The sequence below is a fragment of the Melanerpes formicivorus genome, unplaced genomic scaffold, assembly GCF_026170545.1.
Source record: "Melanerpes formicivorus ecotype bairdi unplaced genomic scaffold, bMelFor1.0.p_v2 SCAF_90, whole genome shotgun sequence".
Taxonomy (NCBI): domain Eukaryota; kingdom Metazoa; phylum Chordata; class Aves; order Piciformes; family Picidae; genus Melanerpes; species Melanerpes formicivorus.
Window position 1 is genome coordinate 2657487 of NW_027142442.1, and position 25919 is coordinate 2683405.

The following is a 25919-nucleotide window of genomic DNA, read 5'->3' on the forward strand; positions in this document are numbered from 1 at the left end:
ACTAATGTTATAATGTATATAGATAATAATCCCACCAGTCTCCTTTTCAGATCCCCAGTTATGAAACACCACAGACTACAGACACAGTGACTTGTCTCAGATCTCACATTTGTCTCTGGTAAAGCACAGAACTGGAATGTGGTCTCCCATCTGCTGCTGCAGTAAGCAAACCTCTGGAAACCATGGAGGATATTCTCCAGAGGAGGGGTCTGCAACATTAAGGGCTGGGGCATTTAAAATAAGGCTGATCTTTGAAAGAAAAAGATCTAAGAAAGTATCTTTTGAACCAACCCACACCAGGATAATTAGAAATCTGAGAGGAATATTAGCTGATACCACAAACAAGTATCTGGATAGCCACAGTTGTTTGGCCTACACTTGAAAAAATATTTACAAACATTGGCAATAAAATCAAAGCTGGCAATGCTCATCTGCTTAAGGGTCAGTCCTTCCACTGGCTTTTGTAGCATTTTGTTCTGTATCCAAACGTAACCCTACCATGGGGTCTAATGATTGGACTACTTCAGAAGTTTATGTAACAGAACTTGAGGAATGAAGCTGCTAAAAATATTCTGTCCTTGGGAGAATGGACTTTTTCTTCCTGTCTGTGTAGCCCACATTATACAGTGTGTGGGCTACATGAAGTTCAAACTGCACAAAAGCTTATGTTCACTGAGCATCATCCATCATGGAAAGATTTCTGAGTGTATGTATTAGTTCTGCTCAGCTTTTATCAGAAAGCTTCTTCCATTACAATTTTGTGTTTAGCCCCTTATGAAAGGTCTCACAAATCTCTCTATATGAATAATGTCAAATTATAAGCACTGGACCAATTTACACACCAATAGTAGTTGGACGGATAAATGATTATTTGATTTGAGACCCCGTTAAATGTTGGCAAGTTTATAAGCCACACTTTACTACAGACTGTGCTGGAAATTTGGCAGTAGGGATGTCTGAATCCGTTCAAGACTAAAGCAGTGAATATACTCCTTCCACCCTCATCTCCTTTCAGACTGCAACTGCTGCAGTCTGGCTTTCTCATGAAATTGTACAAACTGGAATATGAACTCAAAGGAGAGTAGAATTCTTAGCAGCAGCCGGGCCTGACTTTCTGATACATTGAGGGGGGCTCACAGCCAAAACTACAGCTGCTTTCTTCTCAGTTATCAAGAGCCAATGGGATCCCAGAGCCATGGGGTTTCCAACACTCTATGTCACCCCTTGGAGTCAGAAGGTGCAGGTGAGGTCACAGAAGGACAGGGTGGGGAGACAGGGCAGCTGCAGCCTCCACAGGGCTTTCTCATGACATCTGCCAGTTCCTGCAAGCAGGAAATTAGATTCTCCTGTTCATAAGCAGTATAAATCAAGAACACAGACCTTAGAAGTGGGACCATTCCTCCTGGTGATGTTTCAATTTTAGCCAAGTGCTTTTTGTATTTAGGTGTGAGGAACTTACGGGGTCTAGGAGGTGGCTGTGAACTCCTTGTTTACAGAAGAGAAAAAGCAAAGGAACCTGCTCCTGGTGGTGACACAGAGAACGAGTCTGAGAAGGACACAGGTGCAGTGTTTAGCTACTAGGAAACTTACTTCAGAAATAGTCAGAAATAGCCAAAGGAAAATCACCATCACCCAAGAGGAACCACTGTTGCATCAGGCTGATTACAAGGTGGGAAGGCTGTCACTCCTGAGGCCAGACAGCAATGAGAAGAAAGCTGGTGAACAGAGATCCAGGGTGCTGGTGCCCAGAGATACAAGCTGCTGCCAAGCAGCAGCTGGGAAGGAAAAACGCATCAGAACTGCGCTTGCCTGTACCAGCTTGCAGGCAACTCCACTCAGATGGCCCTAATGCCCACAGGAGATGTCAGAGCTCAGCACCTTGTGAGACCAGATTATGTCTGAGCCTTCCATCACCCAGGACAGGCAGGGCATAGGGGGAACAAAGGTTTTGTGAAACAGCTGCTCAGGCAGTGTTTGTACATCGCAGAGTCATGGTCCATGTCTGCTCACAGGACTTTGGCCTGACTTCCTAGCTTAGCGTAACAGTTTCCTCTCAAAGTTCAAAGCCTCCTTTGGTCTGTCAGTCACTACAAATCAATTTCTGATTTTCCTTCATAATGTAGTTGCTGTAAGGCAGTCAGATATGTAGGACAATTTCTGTCTTTGGTTCTTGTTTTTCTGTATTTACACCGAGTGCAAATGCAATTTATGAAGTGTTACGTAAGAATTTTCCATAGTGATTGTTCTGATAGATGTCTTTTAGCAGATATTTTCCCTTGTTTCAAAATGACCTTTGTCTAAATATCCTTTCTCATCTTCCTGTAAAGGTAGCTCTGATTGTTGCTTTTTTCCTGATCCTGAAATAATAATTGATTGCCTTTTGGGGATTAGTCCCTTTTAGATAGCTTTTCTGCAAACAAGCTTTCTTGGAACTCTTGAAACTTCCACTACTTAAGTGTGATCAGAGAAAATTAACTACCTGCTATCAAGCCCTAACAACAATATTTAAATTAGTCATTCTTATGGGGTTTTGACAGTATTAACTTATGAAATATTATCACTAGGAAGTACCTCATCAGTTGATAGTTGGTTGCCATTTTCCCATACCTACTGAATTAAATAGTTGTAGGTAAAAATGATGGCTCAGTTTGACTGAGAGTAGCAGGAGAACAGTATAATTGTTAATCCTTCCTTATTCCAGAGGGAAGAAGTTGTCAAAATGCCTGGTTGTTTTGCCTTTTTCTTTGTCTCAATTATTTCAATTAGGATGGGGGGGGGGGGGGTGGGAAATCCCACAAATACCTTAACATATTTGTTTATCATTTCTGTAGAAGTCTTTTGGTATCCTCAGTGGCATGACTTAGGAGACAAAGACTTGATACCTTTGATTACCTGATCAAGCCAAGGCACACCCAGGTTTTTTTCCAAATCACAATAAACAACATTCTCCACTTTTCAATAAATGACAACATTTAGGATATTATATTAATTGCTAAATACTTGTGCCCAGGTGGCCAAGAAGGCCAACGGCATCCTGGCCTGCATTAGGAATAGTGTGGCCAGCAGGAGCAGGGACGTCATTGTGCCCCTGTACTCTGCATTGGTTAGGCCGCACCTTGAGTACTGTGTCCAGTTCTGGGCCCCTCAGTTTAGGAAGGACATCGAAACACTTGAACGTGTCCAGAGAAGGGCAACAAGGCTGGGGAGAGGCCTTGAGCACAAGCCCTATGAGGAGAAGCTGAGGGAGCTGGGATTGTTTAGCCTGGAGAAGAGGAGGCTCAGGGGTGACCTCATTGCCCTCTACAACTACCTGAAAGGTGGTTGTAGCCGGGAAGGGGTTGGTCTCTTCTCCCAGGCAACCAGCACCAGAACAAGGGGACGCAGTCTCAAGCTGCACCAGGGGAAGTTTAGGCTTGAGGTGAGGAGAAAGTTCTACACCGAGAGAGTAATTCATCATTGGAATGGGCTACCCAGGGAGGTAGTGGAGTCAGCATCCCTGGAGGTGTTCAGGAGGAGATTGGACGTGGCACTTGGTGCCACGGTCTAGTTGTGGGTCTGTGGTGACAGGTTGGACTCGATGATCCTTGAGGTCTCTTCCAACCTTGGCGATACTGTGATACTTTGCTTGGATACAAAATCATGTCTCATAGCTCTTTCCTCAGAGATTCCTTCAACACTTAATACTGTCAAATTAATAGAATCATATAGTTTGACACATCACTGCACCTAACTGATTCCTTAGAGGATGTTAAATAATGCTTATATCTGAGCATTTACATTGGTATATTTTTGTCTGCATACTGCCAAATGCTATGTTTCACGTTATGAGTTGCCCCAATTGAGCTGTTGTTCTTGTACTTCTTATGCCAGATGTTTAGAAAGAAAGAAGTGAAGACAACCTTGGTACTTTCCTTTCACAGATGAAATTCCTTAGTACATATCAATTAGATTTTATCTTGGCAGAGAGGGAGAACAATTTATTAAAATCTTCATCTGGCCTTTACATCAATCACTTCTAAGAGAGACTAATTCATTAGTTCGGCAGCACAAACAAGGACCTTGTTGCAGTGCTCGGAAAAAGATAAGAAACATTTTCTCAACACCACACAGCTACTGAAGTATAAATTGCTGGTGTGATTTGATGAATATTTGTACAAAACAAATGAGAGGACATAAAGCAACTTCCCAGAGACCAGGCATTGCTAATCTAGCACAAGACAAGGGATTTGCAGTGTTCTGGATATATCCCTCACAAGTCATGCATCAAAACGCAGAGTGAACTCTCCTCTTAGCACCTGGTTCATGACTTGTACAAGCCATGCATGAGGCAGGATGACCACAAAGCTGTATCTGCAGCCCCAACACCTGGAGAAGGGAAAGGTGATAAAGGAGTCTCACAGAATCACAGAATATATCTGGCTGCAACAGACCTCAAAGATCATGCAGTCCAACCTTCAACCCAGCACTGAAGGCCCAGATGGTGCCTGAACACCCCCAGGGATGGTGACTCCACCACTGCCCTGGACAGCCCATTCCAATGTTTGAGAACCCCTTCAGTGAAGAAGTATTTCCTAATATCCAGCCTGAACTTCTCCTGGGTCAGCTTGAAACCACTTTCTCTAGTCCTGTCACTTCTCATCAGGAAGGGGCTGGCCCCCTCCTCACTCCAAACTCCCTTCCGGTAGTTGTAGCAAGTGATGAGGTCTTCCCTCAGCCTCCCCTTCTCCAGACTGAATAACCTCAGTTCCCTCAGATGCTCCTTGTAGGTCATGTGCTCCAGGACCTTCACAAGCCTCGCTGCCCTTCTCTGGGCATGCTCCAGCACCTCAATATCCTTCCTGTACTGAGGAGCCCAGAACTGAACACAGTACTTGAGGTATGGCCTTACCAGTGCTGAGTACAGGGGAATGATCATCTCCCTGTTCCTGCTGGCCACAGTGTTTCTAATACAAGCCATCTCTAGACCCATCACTTTCCACTGTGCTGGTTGTAACACCAATAATCAAGATTATTATCATGGGTTTTGTACAGCATTGACTGTCTGTTCCCCAGAGTAGGAAGTATATTTCTGTCAGGATGTCCAGCACTGTAGGACTATTAAACAAAGAAGATCAGTAGATACTGTCATAATGTCCCAAATCTGTGGTTCTGCTTGTCCCACCAGTTCTTTACATAGGATTTAGACCTATTTTTACTCTTTCTTTTGTCTTTCTCACACTAAACTAATGCAAGTAAACCCATCATTTGAACAAATAAAGTCTGGCAGAAGGAAAGGTCTTAAGGAAGGAGCTGCAGCTGTAGCTGTAGGACTGGTTGAAACGCAGTGACGTGTGTGCCAGCTGGCCAGTCTTTCCCTCACACAGGTCTGAATGAGCAGCCAAACTGCAAGCTCCATGTCACCTGTCAATGCTGTGACATCCAAGAAGGTTACGAATTTACAAGGTCAATAGCCTGCAGCTCTAAAAGGAAATAATGAGTATGGGAAGAAGGTGGTAAAAGCAATGACAGGGTATGAAAAGAAAGCTTCAGAGTCAGGGGGGTGGAGGGAAGTGTTATGCTATTAGCCAGAAATTATGTTGTCAAAATTACTCTTAATTATTTTTAAATGCAATTATTTATTTAAAACAAAAAAGGAATTTCCCAAATTCTTCTCCTAACTATAAAATACATTATGAATTGTAGGCAAGAGAAGCCATATCATCTAGTTACACTCAGTTCCAATATACTGTAGCATTCAAATGCTTTCTCTTCTGCCAAGCTTGAAGAGTAATACAAAGCATTCCCAGACTGCTTGCAATGTGTCTGATTGCAATGTGTCTAATTGCAATGTGACTGATTGCAATGTGACTGATTGCAATGGTGTCCTGCCTGTTCCTTGAGGAAGTGTGAGTCACTTCAGGAGAGCGAAAAGGAATTAGCATGGATTTGTGGGGAAACAGGATGAAGAGAGAAAATTTGCTTTTCCTGGTGGGCTCAGAAATTAAGAAAGGGGAGAAAGGCAGCTCATGAAGGAATGAAGAGCAGGACAACTGAAAGTCCCCCACACATGGGCTACAGCTCTTCCCAATAGCTGCCAGACCATGGCCAGTCTGCAGATCTGCAGCCCCAGAGTGAGCCCACTAGGGTCAGCACCACTTGTATGCAATCCACAGTGAGCGGTGCACGTGAAGTGGGGCTGGGGAAGGAATGCATCCACGGCATGTTGAAGAGGGACACAGGTTTTGGTGAGAACAGTGGGAGGTCTGTCACATCCAGGGAATCACATCTCTGCTGGCCTTACACTGACAAAATGAATCTGTTTGGTTTCATGACAGATCAGAATGAAGAGATGTCCAAAATCAATGAGTCTTTGGAGTCTGTGTCACTGACTGATGCCTTAGCAAAGAAGATCACAGAAGGGTCTGACACTGACCTAGAGGTTGAAGGTGAATGTTTTCTGACCATCTGCCCTCACTAGCCTTTCCCTTACAGTCAGAACTGTACCTTCCAATTGGTATATATCCAAAATGGAGACAGAGGACACAACCCTGACAGAGTCCTGACAACCACATGTTACCTGGCAGTTGATAAAGGTGAAGGCAGATGAATTTCCCTCTAAGAGCTCTCCCTCTGAAGTCAAGCATTTTCCTTTCACTGTTTTCTATACACCACGACTATTCCTTTGTTCCTTTTTCTCTCCTCGAGTCCTTAATAACCCAACACAACCAGCCCAGCCCAATGCCTGGGCAGTGGCAGCTTCTCCCTTTCAACTGAAACCAAGGATAGGACTGAGGCCCTCTTTCTGCACTCCTGATGAAACAATGCGTAGCAACTGCAGTTTGTGTACGAAACCTATGAGGTTTTCTTGGTTGCTTTCCTCTTATCTTCTGCTTAGGGAAGTCAGTCCTCTGGCTAAACAAGTCTTGCACTCAGTTTTTTTTTTAACAGTAGAATTTGCTGTAATTCAGGATGAGAACTTTTTAACTTGTTATAAGTGGAAGGAAAATCAAAACCCATAAGAATGCAAGAACAAAAGACTGTTTTGTTAAAGGCCTCAGATTGAACTGGAAAATGGCTTTGATGAGAGGGGCATTTGTCTTGAGGTCAGACCACTGAATGCATATAACAACATGGAGAAATATGAGCTCTAAGTACAGGGTTTGATGAAGGAATTCCAAATGACAGGTTTTTGTGGAAATACAGCCTCCAGCTGCACTGATACATCTCACTGCAGCTGTGTCAACAACACCCAGTGGCCAAGATGAGAATGCTAGGATTCTTTCTGCTGGTTGTAAGCCAAAATGTTCTGAGCTGCCCTAGCTCTGCTGGCAGTATCAGCTGTGTGCTTCAATTAAAATCTACAAAAAAGGTTTAAATGTTTTTGCCTGATGTCAAGAATTCTCAATTACACCAAGAAAGGTTTAGTCACATTGCAGACTGGTGAGAAGACGCAGCAAGTCGCTGGATGCCAAGTGGAGAAGCAAGGAGGATTTATTAACTCTTGGAGGTCTGGAATAAAGGGATGGGGAGAGCCAGGGGACGACAACCCTCTAAGAGTAAAACCCTACTGTTGTTGCATAGTATTATATAATTTTATTCTTTAATTTATTTAAAGAGGTAGGAGGACCTGAATGCACCACTCATCAATATACTTTTTCTCCATAGATTCTGAGAAGGCCTCTGTGGACATCACAGATACAGAGCTGTACTTGGAAGCATGCAGGCTGATGGAGGTTGTGCCTGTTTCACACTTTATTCAGAACATGACCAAGCCTTATATAAACCTGAACCATCATGGTCTGGGACCCAAAGGTGCCAAAGCCATTGCTATTGCTCTGGTGGTGAGTAGCAAGTAAGATTTTCAAGAACAATTGGCATTTTAGCCCTCTCTCAGTCCTGGAAGTCATTACTGAGTATACAGCGTGGGAGAAAAACTCTATGTATAGGAGCTTCTAAATCCCTACACAGGAAAACCTTGTGTGGCAGTTGCTGGTCTTTGCTGGAGTTACATCCAAGAACAAACTGATGCTTTTTCTTGAGTCACAAGTCCTTAGTATTCCTAATTCCTACAGGGACAGAGGTAGGGCTGGAGGGATTATCTTGCGCTCCAGGTTCTGCATAGAGATGTGCTACACTCACCAATGGACAGGCTGAAGATGCCCGAGTTGGGGCTTGAATCTGAATCTAGGTCTCCAGGCTAGCAGAAAGCAGCAGAAAGTCCTACCCACTCAAAACCTCTCCATAAAGAGCCTATCTTTTGTATGCCAATTCCCACTGCCATAGCTATGTCACATCCCCTGATCACCATCCCGCTCAGGACTTGTAATGCTTTCTGAGATTTGGAGGGAATACCAGCGTCTGTTGAACTGAGGAAGCCATCCCCTTCATAACTTCTCAGCAGTTTTTGGTGTGTTTTTGTTTGCCTTTGTCTCTTCCCAGTCCAACACAACTGTCACCCATCTAGAGTTGGAAGACAATTGCATTCAGGCAGAAGGAGCCATCTGCATAGCAGAGATGCTACGAATGAATTCCACCCTTCAAGAACTGGTACCCAATTCAACATAATTTATAAGGAAAATGATTGCTCACCAGGTTCAGTTGTCTGAAAGAAAAACAATTCATTGCCTTACAATTTTTAGCAAATAGCCCTTGTTCTCATGCAAAAACATTCACATCCCAAAAGTCACAATGTTTTATGCAGCTCTCCTTTTTTAAAAGACAAGCTCTGAAGAGCAGGTGTGCATGTGGTGGCAGTCTGGTGAGTCTGAAACCGTTCTCTTCATTAGCAGATGTGAAAATAATTACCATAACTAAGTCTTTCTAGTTCATTCTTAGCCAACAGAAAAAAAAACCAAAAACAAAACAAACATATTTTGGTCAGAAATTTTCCTTCTCCAACATGACATGGGGAAACTTCTCTAAACAGATCAGGAGAATAATGCAAAACTTTCAGATATGAACTAGTAGGAATGCTCTTTCAATCTGAAATTGGGGTATAAAAAATACATTTCAATAGGCCATGGGATTTGTCTTGTATTAAAGAAAAGATTCTTGGCCAAATGCCTCTTGGCTCACTGATGACAAAGACCCACGTGAAACTGATGGCTCTAGGACTTTGTTCATGTTAGGAAGGATACAGAGTTAAACATCTCACAGAATCAGAATCACAGAATGTTAGGGGTTGGAAGGGACCTCCAGATATTGTTGAGTCCAGGATCACCTAGGGTAGGCCATGCAGGAATGCATCCAGGTGGGTTTTGAAAGTCTCCAGAGAAGACTCCACAACCTCTCTGGGCAGCCTGTTCCAGTGCTCTGTCACCCTCACCATAAATAAGTGCCTCTTCATGTTGAGGTGGAACCTCCTGTGTTCTAGCCTGTTGCTCCTTGTCCTGTCACTGGGCACCACCTAAAAGAGCCTGTCACCTTCATCTTGATACCCACCCCTCAGATATATATAGACATTGATGAGATCCCTTTTCAGCCTTCTCATCTCAAAACTAAACAGCACCAGTTCTCCCAGTCTTCCTTCATAGGAGAGATGTTAATTCCTGTCTGGCTGACACTTCTCATATTGCTTATCTTGCATTATCCCTTTGGTATCTTGGGCATTAAGAAGACATAAAGCTGATTCATTCTCCAGACTCATACTTCTCATCCTCCCTTCTTTCCTTCCAGAACATCTCCAATAACCATCTAGACACAGCAGGAGCTGAAGCCATTACCAATTTGCTTTTGGATAACCTGTCCTGCCTCCATTCTCTTCGGCTCTCGGGTGAGCAGTATGCACAAAACAATGATGGCAGTGGAAGTGAAATACTGTGTTTCCTTCCAGTCTCTCATGCTGAGGATATTAGCCAGACTATGGCAAAATTAATCTCTCAGCCTTGTCTCTGATGGGAACTCAGAGTAACAGTGGAAATCTAGATTTATAATGACGTGATTAAATATGTGGAGTGCTTGGCCTTCAGCACCTCTGAAAACCAGTCCCTCAGGAGAAACTTAAACTGCTGGAGTGTATTCCACATCTTGGGATAATTCTGCTCCAGTGAGGTGGAATAGGGACCAATGTTTTACAGCCAGATATAGGCCATGATTAACTGGTGGTTCCCTACAAGCACAGCTTCCTGCAGACTCCAGCACAGCACCACGGGAGAGATCAGCACACTATTAACACCTTTTTCTTCCCCAGGAAACAATTTTGGAGAGGAGACTGCACCATACTTTGCTGAGGCATTAATGGTGAGTTACCTGAAATCCAAGGCCTTTTGCAGCCCTGGCTGTGTAATGACTTTCTCCATCCTGAAACTGCCACTGACTTCATATGGTTTCACTTGGCAATGGCCGTAATATTTCCTGGCATAATTCTGCTAAGTGCCTCTTGCCTCAGAAATTAGAGAGGTTGGGAGGACACAGAGCAGCATGGACTGTGTTAACATTTTCTCAGGACAGCTGTGTGAGTCTGGCTGAGAAGCCTTCAGGACTGTGTAAGAGAACAACAGAATGACATCTGAGTGACAAACAAATTTCAAAAAGCACAAGTAACCCAAATTCATACTACTTTGCAGTCCTCCAGTAAAAATGAGATGCTTGTCTTCTCTGGTTAGCTCCTGTCTCAAAGACCCTGCATTATTTGTCTCCAGCAGAAGCTGTCCTGAAGCAAGGTCTCAACCTTGTAACAGAAAGTGCTCTTGGTCAGAATACAACGGTGGGAGTGAAACAGGGGCAGGAACAGAATTGCAGGATGTGTTGCAGGCCAGACTTGAGCTGTGTGAGGAGAGTTTGCGTAACACAAAGTTCCATTGGGTGTGCTGTTTTGGGAAGATACTCACTGTGATGTTGTATCTCTGATAAAGCTTTGTTTTGGGACACTGAGTGCCACAGTCCCCGTGCAGATGATCCCCCCCTTGCACTGAAGATTTCCATGTGTCTGATATCCCTCTGTTTCATCCTCATGTGGGGGCCTTAGCATGGCAACTGGTTGCAGCTGCCTGGAAGATCTCATTGTTTCTGCATATTTGTCTCTCTGCAGAGTAATTACCAAATGAAGGATCTGGACCTCAGCCACAATGATTTCTCTGAGAAGGGAGGACGGCTATTGGGACAGATGCTTGGTAAGTTATGACTTCTGCAAAGCCAGGAGTACAGGTGCTGGGGGCCTTGATAGCATCAGCTCAGTGGACATATATTTTCTTCTCCAGCAAAAATGAGCCATGACTTGATGGGTAGTACAAAAGGCAGGGTGCCTAGATTTCAAGCTTCCTGTGGAGTCCACAGGCTCACCCTCATCACCACAGGTGGCCATAGCAACTATGACTGATGTATCAGAACACAAATGCAGAAGGAGAAACCACCATAACAGAGCAGTATGTGTCAGTGAGAAGGGAGCTGAAAGAGAAGTCCCTCAGGGACTATAAATCAGAAAATTGCATTTTACTAAAATCTAATAATATCAGAACTCTTGTTTGTTTTAAGCTCTTGATTACTAAGTTCAGGAGTGATTTCAATTTTTCTTAAGCAGCCCAAACCCCAATGTTTTGAGCCACTGCACAACAACTGCAAAAGAAGCAGATTAGAAAGAAATAAAATTAAGCTGCTTAATTTCTTTGTTCAAACAAAGCAATATGCAGAGTGTGCTAGCAGCCCTGGAGAGGGAAAGCAAACAACACAGCTACAGTAATCCCAGGTGCTAGTAGTGCGCTGGGAGATTTGCATGAGTGTCTGACAGCTCCTCTTCCCTCAGTATGTCCAACACACTTGCTACCATAATGGCCACAAGCCTGTGCTGTGAGCATTCAGTGTTCCTTGAGCTTTTCAGTAACTCAGTGCCTTCAGTTTAATTAACACTTTCCTTCTCATGGCTCAGTATCTCCACTGATATGTATCTCATTCCACGTCTCTAAAAGATGGATCAATGGAAACAAGATACTGTGTCCCTGCCATGGACAAGCCTGTAGGCAATGTAGGGATCAGTGCTAAACCCCCTGACCTTCCTAGCCTAGAAAAATACCTCTCCAATATTAAAGGTCTTACAGATCTTTTCTTTTCAGCTCACTTGACACAGGACCAGCAGAGATTACTGCAGAATCTGTTACTTCTGTGGTTTGTTTCTTAAAGGAATATTTTTAAGTCTGCTAGCTCACCATCTGCCTCCACCCAACCTCCCATCCATGGAAAATCTGGATGAGAAATTCTCTCTGAGAATGAGATGCAAGTGTTGGCAGCAAGTCCTACCCCTTCTCAGTGTCACAGTAGACACAAATGAGTTCACACTTACCCTGCTCTAAGTAGAACTTACACCACGAGTTGTGTTATGCATGTGAATTGGCATGGGCACATATACAGCTCGGCACAGCTACCATATGAAGCCAAACTCCTCTCTCCTGCTAATCAAACATATGCAAAGTGAGTTCGTGTGTATTTTAGATGTGGCAGGAGAACCCAGCCATTTTTCACAGTGAGAAAAACAGACAGTGTCTATTAATATAGGAAATACTCCCTCTCTCTACCTTCCTCCCTCACAACTTATTATTTGATTAAGCCATAAAAAAACCCCTGTGTTCCCTTCCTGCTTGTGATACACAGCCCATTCCCTGTTCTTTGGGTGCTGTGGACAGCAAAGACTCTGTAAATACAGATTCCTCCTACTGCAGTCAACAAAGGCTAATCCTGAATCCCCAGCAAACTTTCTCTTAGTCTGTAAGTAAACCAATAGTTGTATTCAGACCACTCTTCATGAGCTAACATCCCAGTTTCTCTCTCCTAGCCATCAACACAAGACTGGAGATTCTGGACCTGAGCTGGAACCATCTGAGGAGGAACGGGGCAGTAGGGCTGGGCACAGGTCTGAGGGTAGGAATGACCATAATCACTGTGATACCTTTTGCAGTTGTTATTTGCTTGAAATAATTACTGGGAACTCACATCCCTGAGTTCCATGCAGGATTCATAGCTCTAGCAAGTCTCATACCACTGACAGTGGCAGTCAGCACCAGGAGAAAGACTCAAGCAAAGAGTAGGTCTGGTGACTTACATAGATGGAGAGACCCTGGTGACATTGCAGAGATTGGGGCTGCCTGAGTGTGATTTAAGGGATGCTCCTGTCTCAGCCAGGCAACAAAGGTAGAGTAGTACAGGTGATGGGCATGTAGTAGCTAATATACTTCTTTTCTCCCTGAAGAGCAATAGTACACTGAAAATACTCAACCTTTCTTGGAATGGCATTGGCAACCAGGGAGCAGTGGCCCTAGGAGAATCTCTCAAAGTCAATAATGTGCTGGTTCACCTGGACATCAGCAACAACCAGATCTACAATGATGGAGCCAAGAAGCTCTGCAAGGGCCTTGAAGTCAATGGAAATCTCAAAATCCTGAAGGTAAAATGAAGCCCAGGCAGGGCTGAAGGAATAAACAGAGGAAGTAGAAAAATCAGAGTCAAGAGGGAGAGAAGACAGAAGAGACCTGTCTGAACTAGAACTAGAAGGAAAATTAGTACTGTGCTGAGCTGCAGGTGTACAGAGTGGATTAAAAATTGGGAATTTCTTCCATAGCACCTACTGTTCCCCCAGAAGATCCCCTAGGGTCTGGACTGGCATAACCCCACATCCATTATTACCCCAAAGTGGTTGTTTTGTCATGTGTCATCTCAGTCAGGTGAGAGCCTAGGCATTCAGATCTACACAAAAGGTATTTGTGAAGGTACCTACATGCACATGATGTGCATTTCAGCCTGCAGTTCACACTGCAATGTGCAGGTGGGCAAGAGTGTGCCTTTCTCAGTATGTTCATGATTTGCTATAAGTTTACTCAAACACAGGATAAACTGTCATTGCCATGTCAGGGCAACACCACAGCACAACCTAACAGAGAGAAGTATTATGAAGCACTGGAAAAAAAGAAAGCTGAAATGGTTTTCTAGTAAGATAAGATTCTATAATTGTGGAATGGATGAGCTAATGACCAGCCAAGCCAGCTTCAGAGGTTAGGGTTGAGAACTAACATGTCTTCTCAATCCAAGATCATTCTCTAGGAATTCAGCTCAGAAAAGTCAGCTTGCTTGCAAGCTGCATTCTTAGCTATATCTAATGTCACCATCCTGAGATCCTGCTGATGGCAGCATGGCAATTGAAGGGTATCTTTAACAGTGTCCATGTGCATCTTTCTTTGCACACCCCTATCCCTGTAAATCACTGCAGCCATGCCAGTCTTTGGGACTTCTGTTTCAGATTGTGTAAATAAACGTGGGTATTTGCCTCGCTCTTAAACTGGCTTGAGGTAAGGTTGCTAGCTCATACCAAGGCATTCCTCTCTATGTAGCTGCACAGATCATCCTGGGAGCAAAGACTTAAAGGAGAGCATGTCTTCTGCTGGCCTGTGTTAACCAATAAAGTTTTATTTCAAACAGTGGGAATGGGGAAGGCACGTGAAGTCCATGGTAGGGGTGAGGTGAGGTTCACACACTAAGAGATGCACATGGCAATGCCACCCCCATAGTGTCAGATTGCTAGACCAGAGGCTGATGAGCCTCATCTCTGATCTGCTGTGCTGCCAAGAGGAGCCAAGGGTGTGGGAAATGTCCCAGGGGGTATACCCCCTCCAGAGGCACCCTACTAGCAAGCACACATTCAAATGCAGCCCATTGCCAGAGCTTCTCCCCATCATGTGACTCCACATAACCCACATCACATACTCCTGAGTGGCAGATATATGGGATCTGATTTGTGGAATTTCACAGAAAGAGACAGAGAGAAACTGAGAAGGCAACTCCACTGGGAAGCTGCATTGGGAGTTCTGTGAGATAGAGACAAGAGATAACAGAGATATCAGGCAAAACCATTGAGATGTACCACAGTTACACTGCAGCCTTGTTGAAGAATGGAAAGAAAGGGTCATCCATGAGGGTACAGCATGCTTTCTGCCAGGCATGAAATCATCATTCTCACCATGTCTGGATCTATGTCTCTTCTACAGATGGCAAATAATCCGCTGACCTTGGAAGGTGCCACAGCACTAGTCACATCTGTTAAAAAGAACCCAAACTCCGTGATGGAGGAGATCAACATCTCAGTAAGAGCCTATGTGCTGCAAAACCTCCAGGACCATACACTAAACATTTTTAAGAACAGGGTGAAGCACAGAGCTGCCCTCTTCCAAAGCTGTTTTGAGAATTGCTGTTTGTTTCATTTATCCACAACCATTAATAAAAAGGGACTACTATTTGACAGCCCTTCTAGGACCCTTCTAGACCTTTGGCTAGCTCTAGAGGCAGGTGCCTACAGTATCATCACATTTCAATCCCTTCCATTTTGCAACAGCAGAACAAGAACAAGGAGTGAATTCCCACTGGAGGATGAAATCTCTTCATAACCTGAGCTGTCTCCCTTCAGGGGTAGCCTAAGATCCTAGATACTCTGAAGTGCTTTGATACCCTGTCAGTATGTATAAGTAGATGGATGCTTTAAGGCATTGAAAGCAAACCAATGTAATAATAATACTATTATTAATAATAATGATAAAAAAATTAAATGCAAGGGGGGAAATAACAAAAAAAAAAAAAAAAAAAAAAAAAAAACACACCAAAAAATGATTAAAGGCTGGTGTGGAAGTTAAGAAAGAATCCAAATGTTAGTGTGCTAGTGCATAGCAAGTCAGAAGCATGATACACACTGTTGTAACATCATGTGCTGCTTCTAAAATGGGAGAACCAGAAATGCTTCCTGAGCTCCTGAGTGAGGGCAGGCATGGCATTGCAGACAACCACTGAGGAGAGACCTGGGCACACATCAGTCTACTCCTGACTCTCCCTTCCATGCATTTGTGTTTCATGGGAACAGTCACAGAAGGTGTCAGGGGTCTCAGGGCACTCCGTCCATGTTTGGGAGCATTGTCACTAAAGGAGAGGGTATTTTCATAAATAGATTTGGGACTTGGAATGGAAATAGTATGTTCACACCTGAAACAAGCTGGAAACAAAAGTCTATGGGCAATTTAAGGTGTTTAAGTCACATCTGGATGTGTTTCTTTGTCCTGTGGTTACTGTATTGAAGAAAGAAACTAACCAACCCAAAGCAGAATAAATAACATTCATCTATGGTCTCTCCTGAGAGTATTGAAGGCTTTCTACAGAGATCATCTGAAGAACAGGCATTCCTTGAGGGCAGAAGATTTTTCTTGCATAAATTATGATCAAAGAGACTTCTCTGCCAAATCTGCAAGGAGTCAGGCGTCATTCTGCAAAGGAAAACTGAAATGGGCTGTGTGGGAGTACAGGACTTCATTACAGTATAGTGGTTCTGCTGGTTTTATTCCTGATAACCTAAGCAATGTATAAACCTGGAAAGAGTCATTAGTATTTTAGCTAAATTCTGAGAAATTAAAGAAATTATTGAAATGTGTTTATTGAAAGGGAGGCACATGAAAAATGTTGAGGCCAGGGGCTAATTCACAGTAAGAATCCTCAATCCAACCTTAATCTCACTATGAATTCCTGCTCGTTACCATTAACAGATGGTCTCTTCACCTTGCTCTTCAAAAAGCCTGAATTACCTGGCATTTCACAACAGAAATGGTCAATGGCATAAATTTACAGTGACATTTCAGTATCCCAGTCAAATGCTTGTAGGCAAACATCTAATCTGTCTGACAGACTTCATTCCACCTGTGATGTAAGGAGTCTTGCATTTCAATTCAGAGTATTTGCAAATATAGAGCGTCAAAGATCTTACACTGTTTTAAACCTTTAAGAAACTAGGAAACTTAAAGGAAGACATAAACAAAACCCACTTCTGCCTGGTTTCCCAAATCATAAATACTTACCTTGACCAGAGAAGGGCAATGAGGCTGGGGAGAGGCCTTGAGCACAACCCTACGAGGAGAGGCTGAGGGAGCTGGGATTGTTTAGCCTGGAGAAGAGGAGGCTCAGGGGAGACCTCATTGCTGTCCACAACTACGTAAAGGGGGATTGTAGCTAGGAGTGAGTTAGTCTCTTCTCTCAGGCAACCAGTGCCAGAACAAGGGGACACAGTCTCAAGCTGCACCAGGGGAAGTTTAGGCTCGAGGTGAGGAGAAAGTTCTTCACTGAGAGAGTTGTTAGCCATTGGAATGTGCTGCCCAGGGAGGTGGTGGAGTCCCCATCCCTGGAGGTGTTCAAGGGGGAATTGGATGTGGCACTTGGTGCCATCGTCTAGTCATGAGATCTGTGGTGAGAGGTTGAACTTGATGATCTTTGAGGTCTCTTCCAACCTTGGTGATACTGTGATACTGTGACTTCTGTAAAATGAAGAATTAGTGTGTCTGTGAGAGGAATTTGGAATAAAGTGAAAGCTCTGCATGGGTTTGACAGCAGTAGCAAAGGCAAAGCCATAGAAAGGCACATTTTAACAGTAGTTTAGTGCTTCCGACAACATTTCTGAGCATGACTGTTCCCCACATTCTCTTCATAAGCTCTCTTTATAGGGGTTCAGCTTGCAGGTGCTGGCTATCAAACATTTTATAGAAGCTGTGAATCAAAACAGCCAGCACATGCCCATCTTCACCTTCACTGCAGAGAAGGAAATGCTGTTGCTTTTCAGCTGTTGCTGTGTTGTTTTTCTGGACTGTGGACTGTGTCAAACATGTAGAAATGCACAAGCTGGCTCCCTCCAGGTGCCATCCGACCCCAGCACAGTTAGGGCAGACACAGAGCTTGGGCTATGCTATTTCTGAGGCTGCACTGGCCATCTGCTGACTTTCTCATGGGATTAAGCCCAGGCTGGCAAGCCTTGGAGAGAGCTGGCAGCCAGGAGAGCTAGATCAGGCTCTTCTGTGCTGTGTTCCCAGGACTAGGTCCCTCTGCTAGAGTGCACAGTGCAAGGATGTCTGAACAGCTTCAGAGAGTCACTGCACCCATAAAACCCTTGGAGCTGAATGAAAGTTAGCAAACTCAGCCAGACCCAGGCTTGCTCAAGACTGTCTGTGAGTTGTAGCAATCAAGACCTCCCTGCACAGTTGATCATAAGCTTCTAGATGTATCTGAAGAACAGTGGATCCTAAGCTTCTAACTAGAAGCTGTAAGAATGCCTTGGGAACCTCCCACAATGACAGAAAACAGAAACTTTGAAGAATTTCTTGAACTGCCTTGAAATTTCCAACAATTAAGTATATGCACAACAAAATCCTGGAACAATTCCCCTGTCAGCATGGGTATGAGCAAAACCATAATCATGCTTTTAAAAGACCAGTCGAGGCAAAGGCAGATTTGCCATCACTTAAATTTAGAAGAATAAATTATGGTAACTTCAGTGATATTTGCATTGATAACTTGCTTTCTAATGTCTCCAAAATCCTAAATCAGGACACTGGGCTGCTGCCCATTCTGTATGAGCTCTGAAATGCTGAGCTGTCACTACTCAGTTAGATGTTCTCAGGAAAAAATATACATCAGGTATGCTGACTGGAGCTTCCTGATAGGGTTACACGATGAAACAGAGCTTTACCAAAGTTCACAGTATCACAGTATAACTAAGGTTGGAAATGACCTCGAGGATCATCGAGTCCAACCTTTCAACACAGACCCCATGACTAGACCATGGCACCAAGTGCCACGTCCAATCCCCTCTTGAACACCTCCAGGGACGGTGACTCCACCACCTCCCTGGGCAGCACATTCCAATGATGAACGACTCACTTGGTGAAGAACTTTCTGCTCACCTCAAGCCTAAACCTCCCCTGGCGCAGCTTGAGACTGTGTCCCCTTGTTCTGGTGCTGGTTGCCTGGGAGAAGAGACCAACCCCTTCCCAGCTACAACCACCCTTCGGGTAGTTGTAGAGGGCAATGAGGTCACCCCTGAGCCTCCTCTTCTCCAGGCTAAACAATCCCAGCTCCCTCAGCCTCTCCTTGTAGGGCTTGTGTTCAAGGCCTCTCCCCAGCCTTGTTGCCCTTCTCTGGACACGTTCAAGTGTTTTGATGTCCTTCTTAAACTGAGGGGCCCAGAACTGGACACAGTATTCAAGGTGGGGCCTAACCAAAGCAGAGTACAGGGCACAATGACTTCCCTGCTCCTGCTGGCCACACTATTCCTAATGCAGGCCAGGATGCCATTGGCCCTCCTGGCCACCTGGGCACCTTCTTTCCATCTGGAGACACCTGGACCCTTCTCAGATAGGTTTAGCTTTCTTTTCTGAGCTACAAAGCTACCTTGTTGGAGACACAAATCCTTTTGGGCCTTGAATAATTTATTCTTTGCTTTTCTATTTTTGGAGAACTCTATGGCACATTTTGGCCATTAACTGTTCTACTTGCAGTCTGCATCTCAACTGAATGGAGAGGAGACCTATCCAGAACTGTCTCAGGGATGTACATGAATCATTTGAACCACCTAACACTAAATGTCTTTGGTATAGACATTTACCTGATGAACATCTAGAATCATAGATTCATTTAGACTGAAACAGACCTTCAAGAACATTGAGTCCATCCTTTAACTCAGCACTACTTAGTCCACTCCTAAACCATGTCCCTAGGCACCACATCTGCATGTCTTTTAAACACTTCCAGGAATGCTGACCAAACCACTTCCCTGGGCAGCCTTTCCCAAGATATTAGCTTCTAATTAGCCTGTTTAACAACTGCTTTTTATGAAATCTTTCCCCATATCCAACCCAAACCTCTCCTGGTGCAACTTGAGGCCATTTGCTATTGTCCTATTGCTTGTCATTTGAAAGAACAGACTGACCAACACCTCAGTACAACACCAGACCCTTTCAGATAGTTGTAGACAACAATAAGGTCTCCCCTCAGACTCCTTTTCTCCATGCTAAACATGCCCAGTTCCCTCAGCTGCTTATCATAACATTTGTTCTCTAGACCTGTCACCAGCTTTGTTGTCTTTGGAGACACTCCAGCACCTCAATGTCCTTTTTGTAGCAAGGAGCCCAAAACTGAATGCAATATGAGGTGCAGACTTGCCAATGCCAAGTACAGAGGTACAACCACTTCCCTACTCCTGCTGGCCACGCTTTTTCTGGTACAAACCAGAATGTTGTTGGCTTTCTTGACTACCTGGGCATGCTGCTGGCTCTTGTTCAGCCAGCTGTTGATCAGCATCCCTAGGTCCATTTCTGCTGGGCAGCTTTCCAGACACTCTTCCCCAATCTTCCTTATCTACCTTGCATTAAGCTACTTTCTACACAAGTTGGTAGACCCTTTTCTGTCTCAGTCATAGGAAAAGATTAAAAAGAACACATCTTTAGGGTCAGGCTTCCTTGGGATTCCTGAAAGTGAAGAGCAGAGATAGGAGGCAGCACCACCCTTAGGAGAGAATGGTTAATGTTGACTTTAGATGAATTTGTGAATGCAAACAAGCCCTTGTTGTTCTTTGGGCATCCACACTGACTGCACTTTACATTCCTCTTAGAATGTGTTGGTGAATGAAACTTTTGTCAAGTTGCTGGACTTGGTGTATCAAATGCATCCTGAACTAGATGTCATCTATGGTGAGGTCGAAGGTCATATCTCCAAGATCCCCAAGCAGCATCCAAGTCCCATGAAAGTGATTCAGGTGAGATACTGAATTGGAGTCCATAGCTCCACTGCACATAGTGTACATGTTCCAAGCGCTTGGAAGGATGGAGGTTGAAAGGAGTAAGCTGTCACAATGTTCACATATCTCAGACCATGCAGACTGACTAAGCAAATCCTTTCATTTTCCAGGGAAGCTAATGTCTTGGGATCTGAGGCCATGGGGGGTAAAAAAATAGAACCTGATGAGATGTTTGCCTGCTGCATAAAATTGATTTGATTTCAGGTTGGATCCAAATGATTATCCATCATCATCACAAGCCCACCTCAATAGCTGACTTTCACAAAACCCTCCACTGGCAGTGGTGCTTTAGCATCAAAATGAACGTGCTTCATGCAAGTAGGATATGGTATTATAAGCAAATATTGTCCTAAATTGAAATTCCTTGGGTCTGTAATTTCTATGGATAGCAGCAGGTGGTGCTGTCCTCCCTTGCTGGAAGGCAACGCAAGAACTTGAGCAATGCTGACTTAAGTAACACTTTTGCACTACCAGATTCATTGTTTCTTAGCTGCTGTGCAAGTTTTCAGCTAATCGGGTGAGACTTTTCTGTATATACAGATTCAGACTAATTTAAGCAAAAGCTTAAACTGGGGCTGTTAGCTTACACCAAACAGTGGTGCTGCGCTTCACAGCTAGAGACACACCGGCATGCTTTGCAGTTTTTAACAGCCATTATGGTGCTCAGATGTGGCCTTATTCAAACAGATAAGAAGTGAGAGAAGAACAACTAAAGTGATCAGAGATCCCAGGGAGACAGTCTCTGGATTAGACAGCCTAGCCAAGCAGTGGCTGCTGGGATGAAGACCAAATAACCATATGTAGTTGTCAGAAGATGCAGGTTTACTGCTGAGTCTCTTTTCAAGGTAGGGGGAGGAGAAGGAGGTATAACTGAGAGGAATGGGATTAACCTGAACAAAAGGATTTTGTTCTGACAATAGGCAGGCTGCACAAGGAGTTAAGGACTCTGTATCTCAGTGATGGGCTAAGCAAAGGTAGAGTGACAGATGGAAGAATGGGGGGAAGCTGGAGGCAGGTACCAGTGCCTGTTTCATGATTATGACTATGTTTTATCTCTGTTTCTCTTAGAAATATTTGAAAGAGCACAACCTACAACTCTGGGACTTTTTTAGGAATATTGACAAGGATGGAACCATGAAGATCCCTGTGGCAGCCTTCCGGAGAGCCATGATGCAGGTGTGCCTCTGAAAGCACAGCCAGGATGCTCTTCTGGCAGGGTACAGCTCTAGGGAAACATCTCTGTGGCAGCACAGCCACCGGCCAGCCTTGCTGCTGATGTTATTCAGGCTAAAAGGCTAAATTCACCCACTGCAAAAGTTGAGCACTGAATAAGATCAACAGAAATGCTGTGACAGCCAATAAATACTGGAGATGGCATCAGTGATAAAGGATCACCTTCAGAGTGCCACAGAGGTCTGCTGTTTGTATAGGATATACAGGATCATGATAGATGCCTATGTCTTACTGCTATGGGAAAGTGAAAAAGTGGCATTTAAACCCTTGCCTCCACACACTGAGTAGATAACTCTCTTCCTGCCAAAACCACCATGGTGCTTGGGATCAGTAGCAATGGGTCAGCCAGTCATGATGCCCTTTTAGGAGAAAAGGGGTAAAAAGTCTTATTGTAATCCTGGAAGAGCAAAATTGTCTCCCCGCAACCATTCTGGGTTTTTATCTATCCTTTCATCCATATATAATCCAGGCCATCTGCTCACCTACTAAAAGATGACCAGCCCATAGTCTGATATGGAGGATTTTTCTGCTTAAAAATACCCTGGTTTGTTAGCATTTCTCTTCTCCTCTCAGCAATCAAGCATCCCACTGGATCGAGTCCAAGTTGGGGAACTAGTACGCAAGCTAGACCACAATCAGACTGGGTTTGTGGACTATAGGTGAGTGAGTGACTCAATTTACTGTCCTGGCTTGTCTTGCTTTTTTTATCTTGACTCAACACAAAATAAACATAACTCATTCAACTTAGCAGGTGAAAGGACATATGGTTTTGGCCAGAGTGTCCCAGCACTGTCCCTTTCTTAAAGGCACAGCCTCAAATGGTCACAGCCAGTTAAGTAAAAAGTAAAACACCTTGTATGCTTGGAAGCTCTGTAGAGTCAAACTAGAAGTTAGTTTTGGTTTTCTGTTTGGTAAACTTGCTGTGAGTGTGCAGGGATCTCAGAGCTGAAAGGCATTTTCATTCATTCTCATAAGCCTGTGTGAAAAGCATCAGCTCAACGCTGTCCTCCCCATGAAGCCAGAGCAAGATTTGCAAAGACAGCATATCTGTGCCTTCAGACCTTTTCCTCCATCCTCAGGGAGTCTCTTCTTTTTGCTTCCCTCTGATCCTTCTTCTTTGGAGACCTAGTTTTCCCTGGAAACTTGCCTTCAAACCACAGAACTTTTCATTCTCTTGAAAGTGTCTCTTCCTTAGTGCCTGTAGCAATCATGTCCAAGTTCTGAGAGCCTGAGCAGTCAGCAGCAAACTCCTCAGAGGTTGTCAGTTGCTGCAGGCTAAACCACTTGTCATTGGACCCAAAATTCCCCCTAGATTTTCAGTCAGTTCTAACATGTGACTCATCAGCTGAAAGCCCTCTTAATAGTGCCCAAATATTCCCATCTCTCAGCACACGCTCATGGTGTTAAATATATGCTGCAGTCTGGTCTTGAGGCCAGAAGCAATGAGTCAGTTTTGCAAATCTCTTCCCCACTTAGCCTCCTAATGTTTTCAAAGAGAAGCAAATTGTTTTGTTAGGTCTGGTCTTTATTCCAGTGGTGCTGTACTAAAAGCATCTGTGCTCAGATCAGAGGTTCCCAAGTACTTCAGGCACAAATTATGGCACTGTGTTTAGTAGTAAGCAGATTAGGAACTGTTGAAACCTATTGGCCTACAGAGACTTTATTTGGTACCATGAATGCAGGGGAGTTGATATGGAGGAGGAAATAGATATCTACTCCTTATCTAGCTTCTTAACATGTTTTAGCACTGCAGCATGTATGGTAGTGGTAATATTCACCTTGTCACAAGAGCTGTGACCTTTGCTGTCTTTACTGTTCCCACCTTGGGCTGTTCCCTAAACATCCTCTCAGTAGCTTTAAGATACTTCACTAGATTAATATTATCTCACCTCCTTCTTTTCAATCAGTCACTTAAAAGAGCAGAAGCTGGCACAGAAGCCTGTGAAAGGAGAAAATGAGGAGGTAGAGAAGAGAGAGCCAAAAAAATGAAGCAAGGTCAGTCAGACAATGAAAAATTGTATGAGAAACACTGGAAGAAAGCTCAGAGTGGCCCTGGTCTTGGGGAGGCTCAACAGTGGGGTGCTCTGGTAGTCTAATTGAATGCAGAAATAAAGTTGATGTTCCTCTACACAGCAGATCCTGGTGCAGACTGGTGCTTCTGTCCAAGGAAAGATTGGTCCTTTGGACCTGGTTACTAAATCTGTCTTGCTCTGTATGCTGGCAATACTGAACTTCCTTGCAAAGATGGAGACAAAAAGAAGGAACTGGGAAACTAAGACACTCTCATATATTGTTATTGTCCCCTTTTGAGGAAGAGCACATGGATGAAAACTGAAGCCCTGCAGACAACCCCTACCAGACCTAGCAGTTGTGACAGGGACCTTTGCAAAAGGAGAAAAATGAAATGCATTAGAAACTACAGCTCATGTTGCTTAAAAGTTATGGATAATAGGAATGGTATTTAATATCTCCATGGGAAAGGATATGCTGGAAGGATGGAAGTCATAGAAGCTTTTAAATGGCTTAGATACTGAACTGCTTTTTTAAAACAAACATTGGAATAATATTGCAACAGCTCTCAGGAAGGAATGAAATCCTTGCACATGTTAATAGTTATAAACAAATACAATTTAGAAAATGTACAGATGTGCAGATCCACAGGAAGTCCATTTTGCCACGTGAGCAACTGCCGAGATGGCAGGAGCCTTGGAGAACTGGGAAATGTGGGCCACTTTGGGAAGATCAGCCTTCAGTGGAAAGGAAAAGGGGAAGATAGTTACCGGCTGGTAAGTCTCTCTTTCCTAGCAGAATTTCCACATGGCTTTGAATTAGAGTTCAGGTAGCTGCAGTGCTTCAACACTGGTCAACATGACTGTTGACATGATGATACTGGGATGACTGCTCAGTAACCTTCTTCAGTCTACTTTAACTAATTACCCCAGCAAGTCTGTGTTCTCTGATGCCTGTGAGTCTTCCAGAATTTACATATGACTGCAGTCAGTGTCCCTGTCACATATGGAATATGTGGGGTTTGAGATGAAGAATCACAGCAGCAGAGAGTTTGAGATGTTGGGCATGCCTGCACACACAGGCATATGACACTGTAGGGGTTTCTCTTTCTTATTCCTTTCCTGATCATTCTGAAATGTAATTAGCATTTCCAGACTGTTCCTAAGCACTGAGGCGTGCTTTCACAGAGCTGCACACCAAACCTGTGGATCTCACTCCCAAACACTAAGGCTCAGGGAGGGCAAGCCCACCATTTCACAAGCTGAGATCACTCACTCCTCAGCAAGCCCTGCTGACCCACTCCTCCCCTCTTGCTGTGCTTGGCCTCAAGTCCATTGACCATCTCTTCACCATTCACTGGCAATGCCAACGTGAAGTATCTATGTCTCTCTCCCTACCTCACCCCCCCCCCCCCCCAAGAAATCCTCTCTTCAGGTATTTGTTTGTTTGCTTCAGTTTAAGAGGCATACAATGTAAATAGCAATGTGCACGCTGAGAATGAAGCTTAGGGAGCTGGGAACACCTAACAATTTTATACAAAGGTAGTGGGGGTTTTTGGCATGGCCTGCAACTATTGCTACCTGACAGAGAACAAGATTTACAGCATCCCAGATTTCTCCTCAGAAATTAGGCTCTTGGTTTAACAGCAGGCAGATGTTCTTCAGTCAGTTCATCTGGACCAGGGGTGAGAAGTTTCTCACTTGTTTCCAGACTGGAAAACGTGAAAGAGAGAACAATGAGATCTCAGGGTATCTGATGGCAGACAGCGAAGGTCATACTTCACTGTCAATACAGCAGTGTTTGTTGTGCAGGAAAGGGTCCACTTTGGAGTAGCATGTCTATAACTGTTAAATACTTTTGTCTTCCCACAGTGTCTAGGGTTAGCATTGCCTGTGCTCCACATAAATCTTGCTCTGATGCAGGCTGCTGTTGTGTGTTAGTCACGCATTACAATTCCACTTAGCTTTGCACAGAATGGGCTGCCCAACTAAACTGATTTGTCCAATTATCACCCTGAAGATTCTAGATTAGCTACAGCCATCAAAACTCTTCTGCAAGAAAACAACATAATCAGATGGGTATTGGCCTGCAGCAGGTGTCTGAGTGTCCATTTAAACTCCAG

General features: G+C 44.0%; 1 protein-coding gene across 1 annotated transcript; it reads left to right on the forward strand.

Annotated features, from left to right (window-relative positions):
- Positions 1-1195: 1195 nt before the first annotated feature.
- LRRC74A (leucine rich repeat containing 74A) lies at positions 1196-23776 on the forward strand. The gene is given in 16 exon segments (XM_068165553.1): positions 1196-1243; positions 1469-1508; positions 1511-1561; positions 6315-6425; positions 7645-7820; positions 8419-8526; positions 9655-9751; positions 10169-10218; positions 11009-11090; positions 12743-12828; positions 13157-13351; positions 14946-15041; positions 20369-20512; positions 21623-21730; positions 22361-22446; positions 23695-23776. Coding segments are annotated over 16 exon segments (1560 nt in total).
- The last annotated feature ends 2143 nt before the right edge of the window (positions 23777-25919 follow it).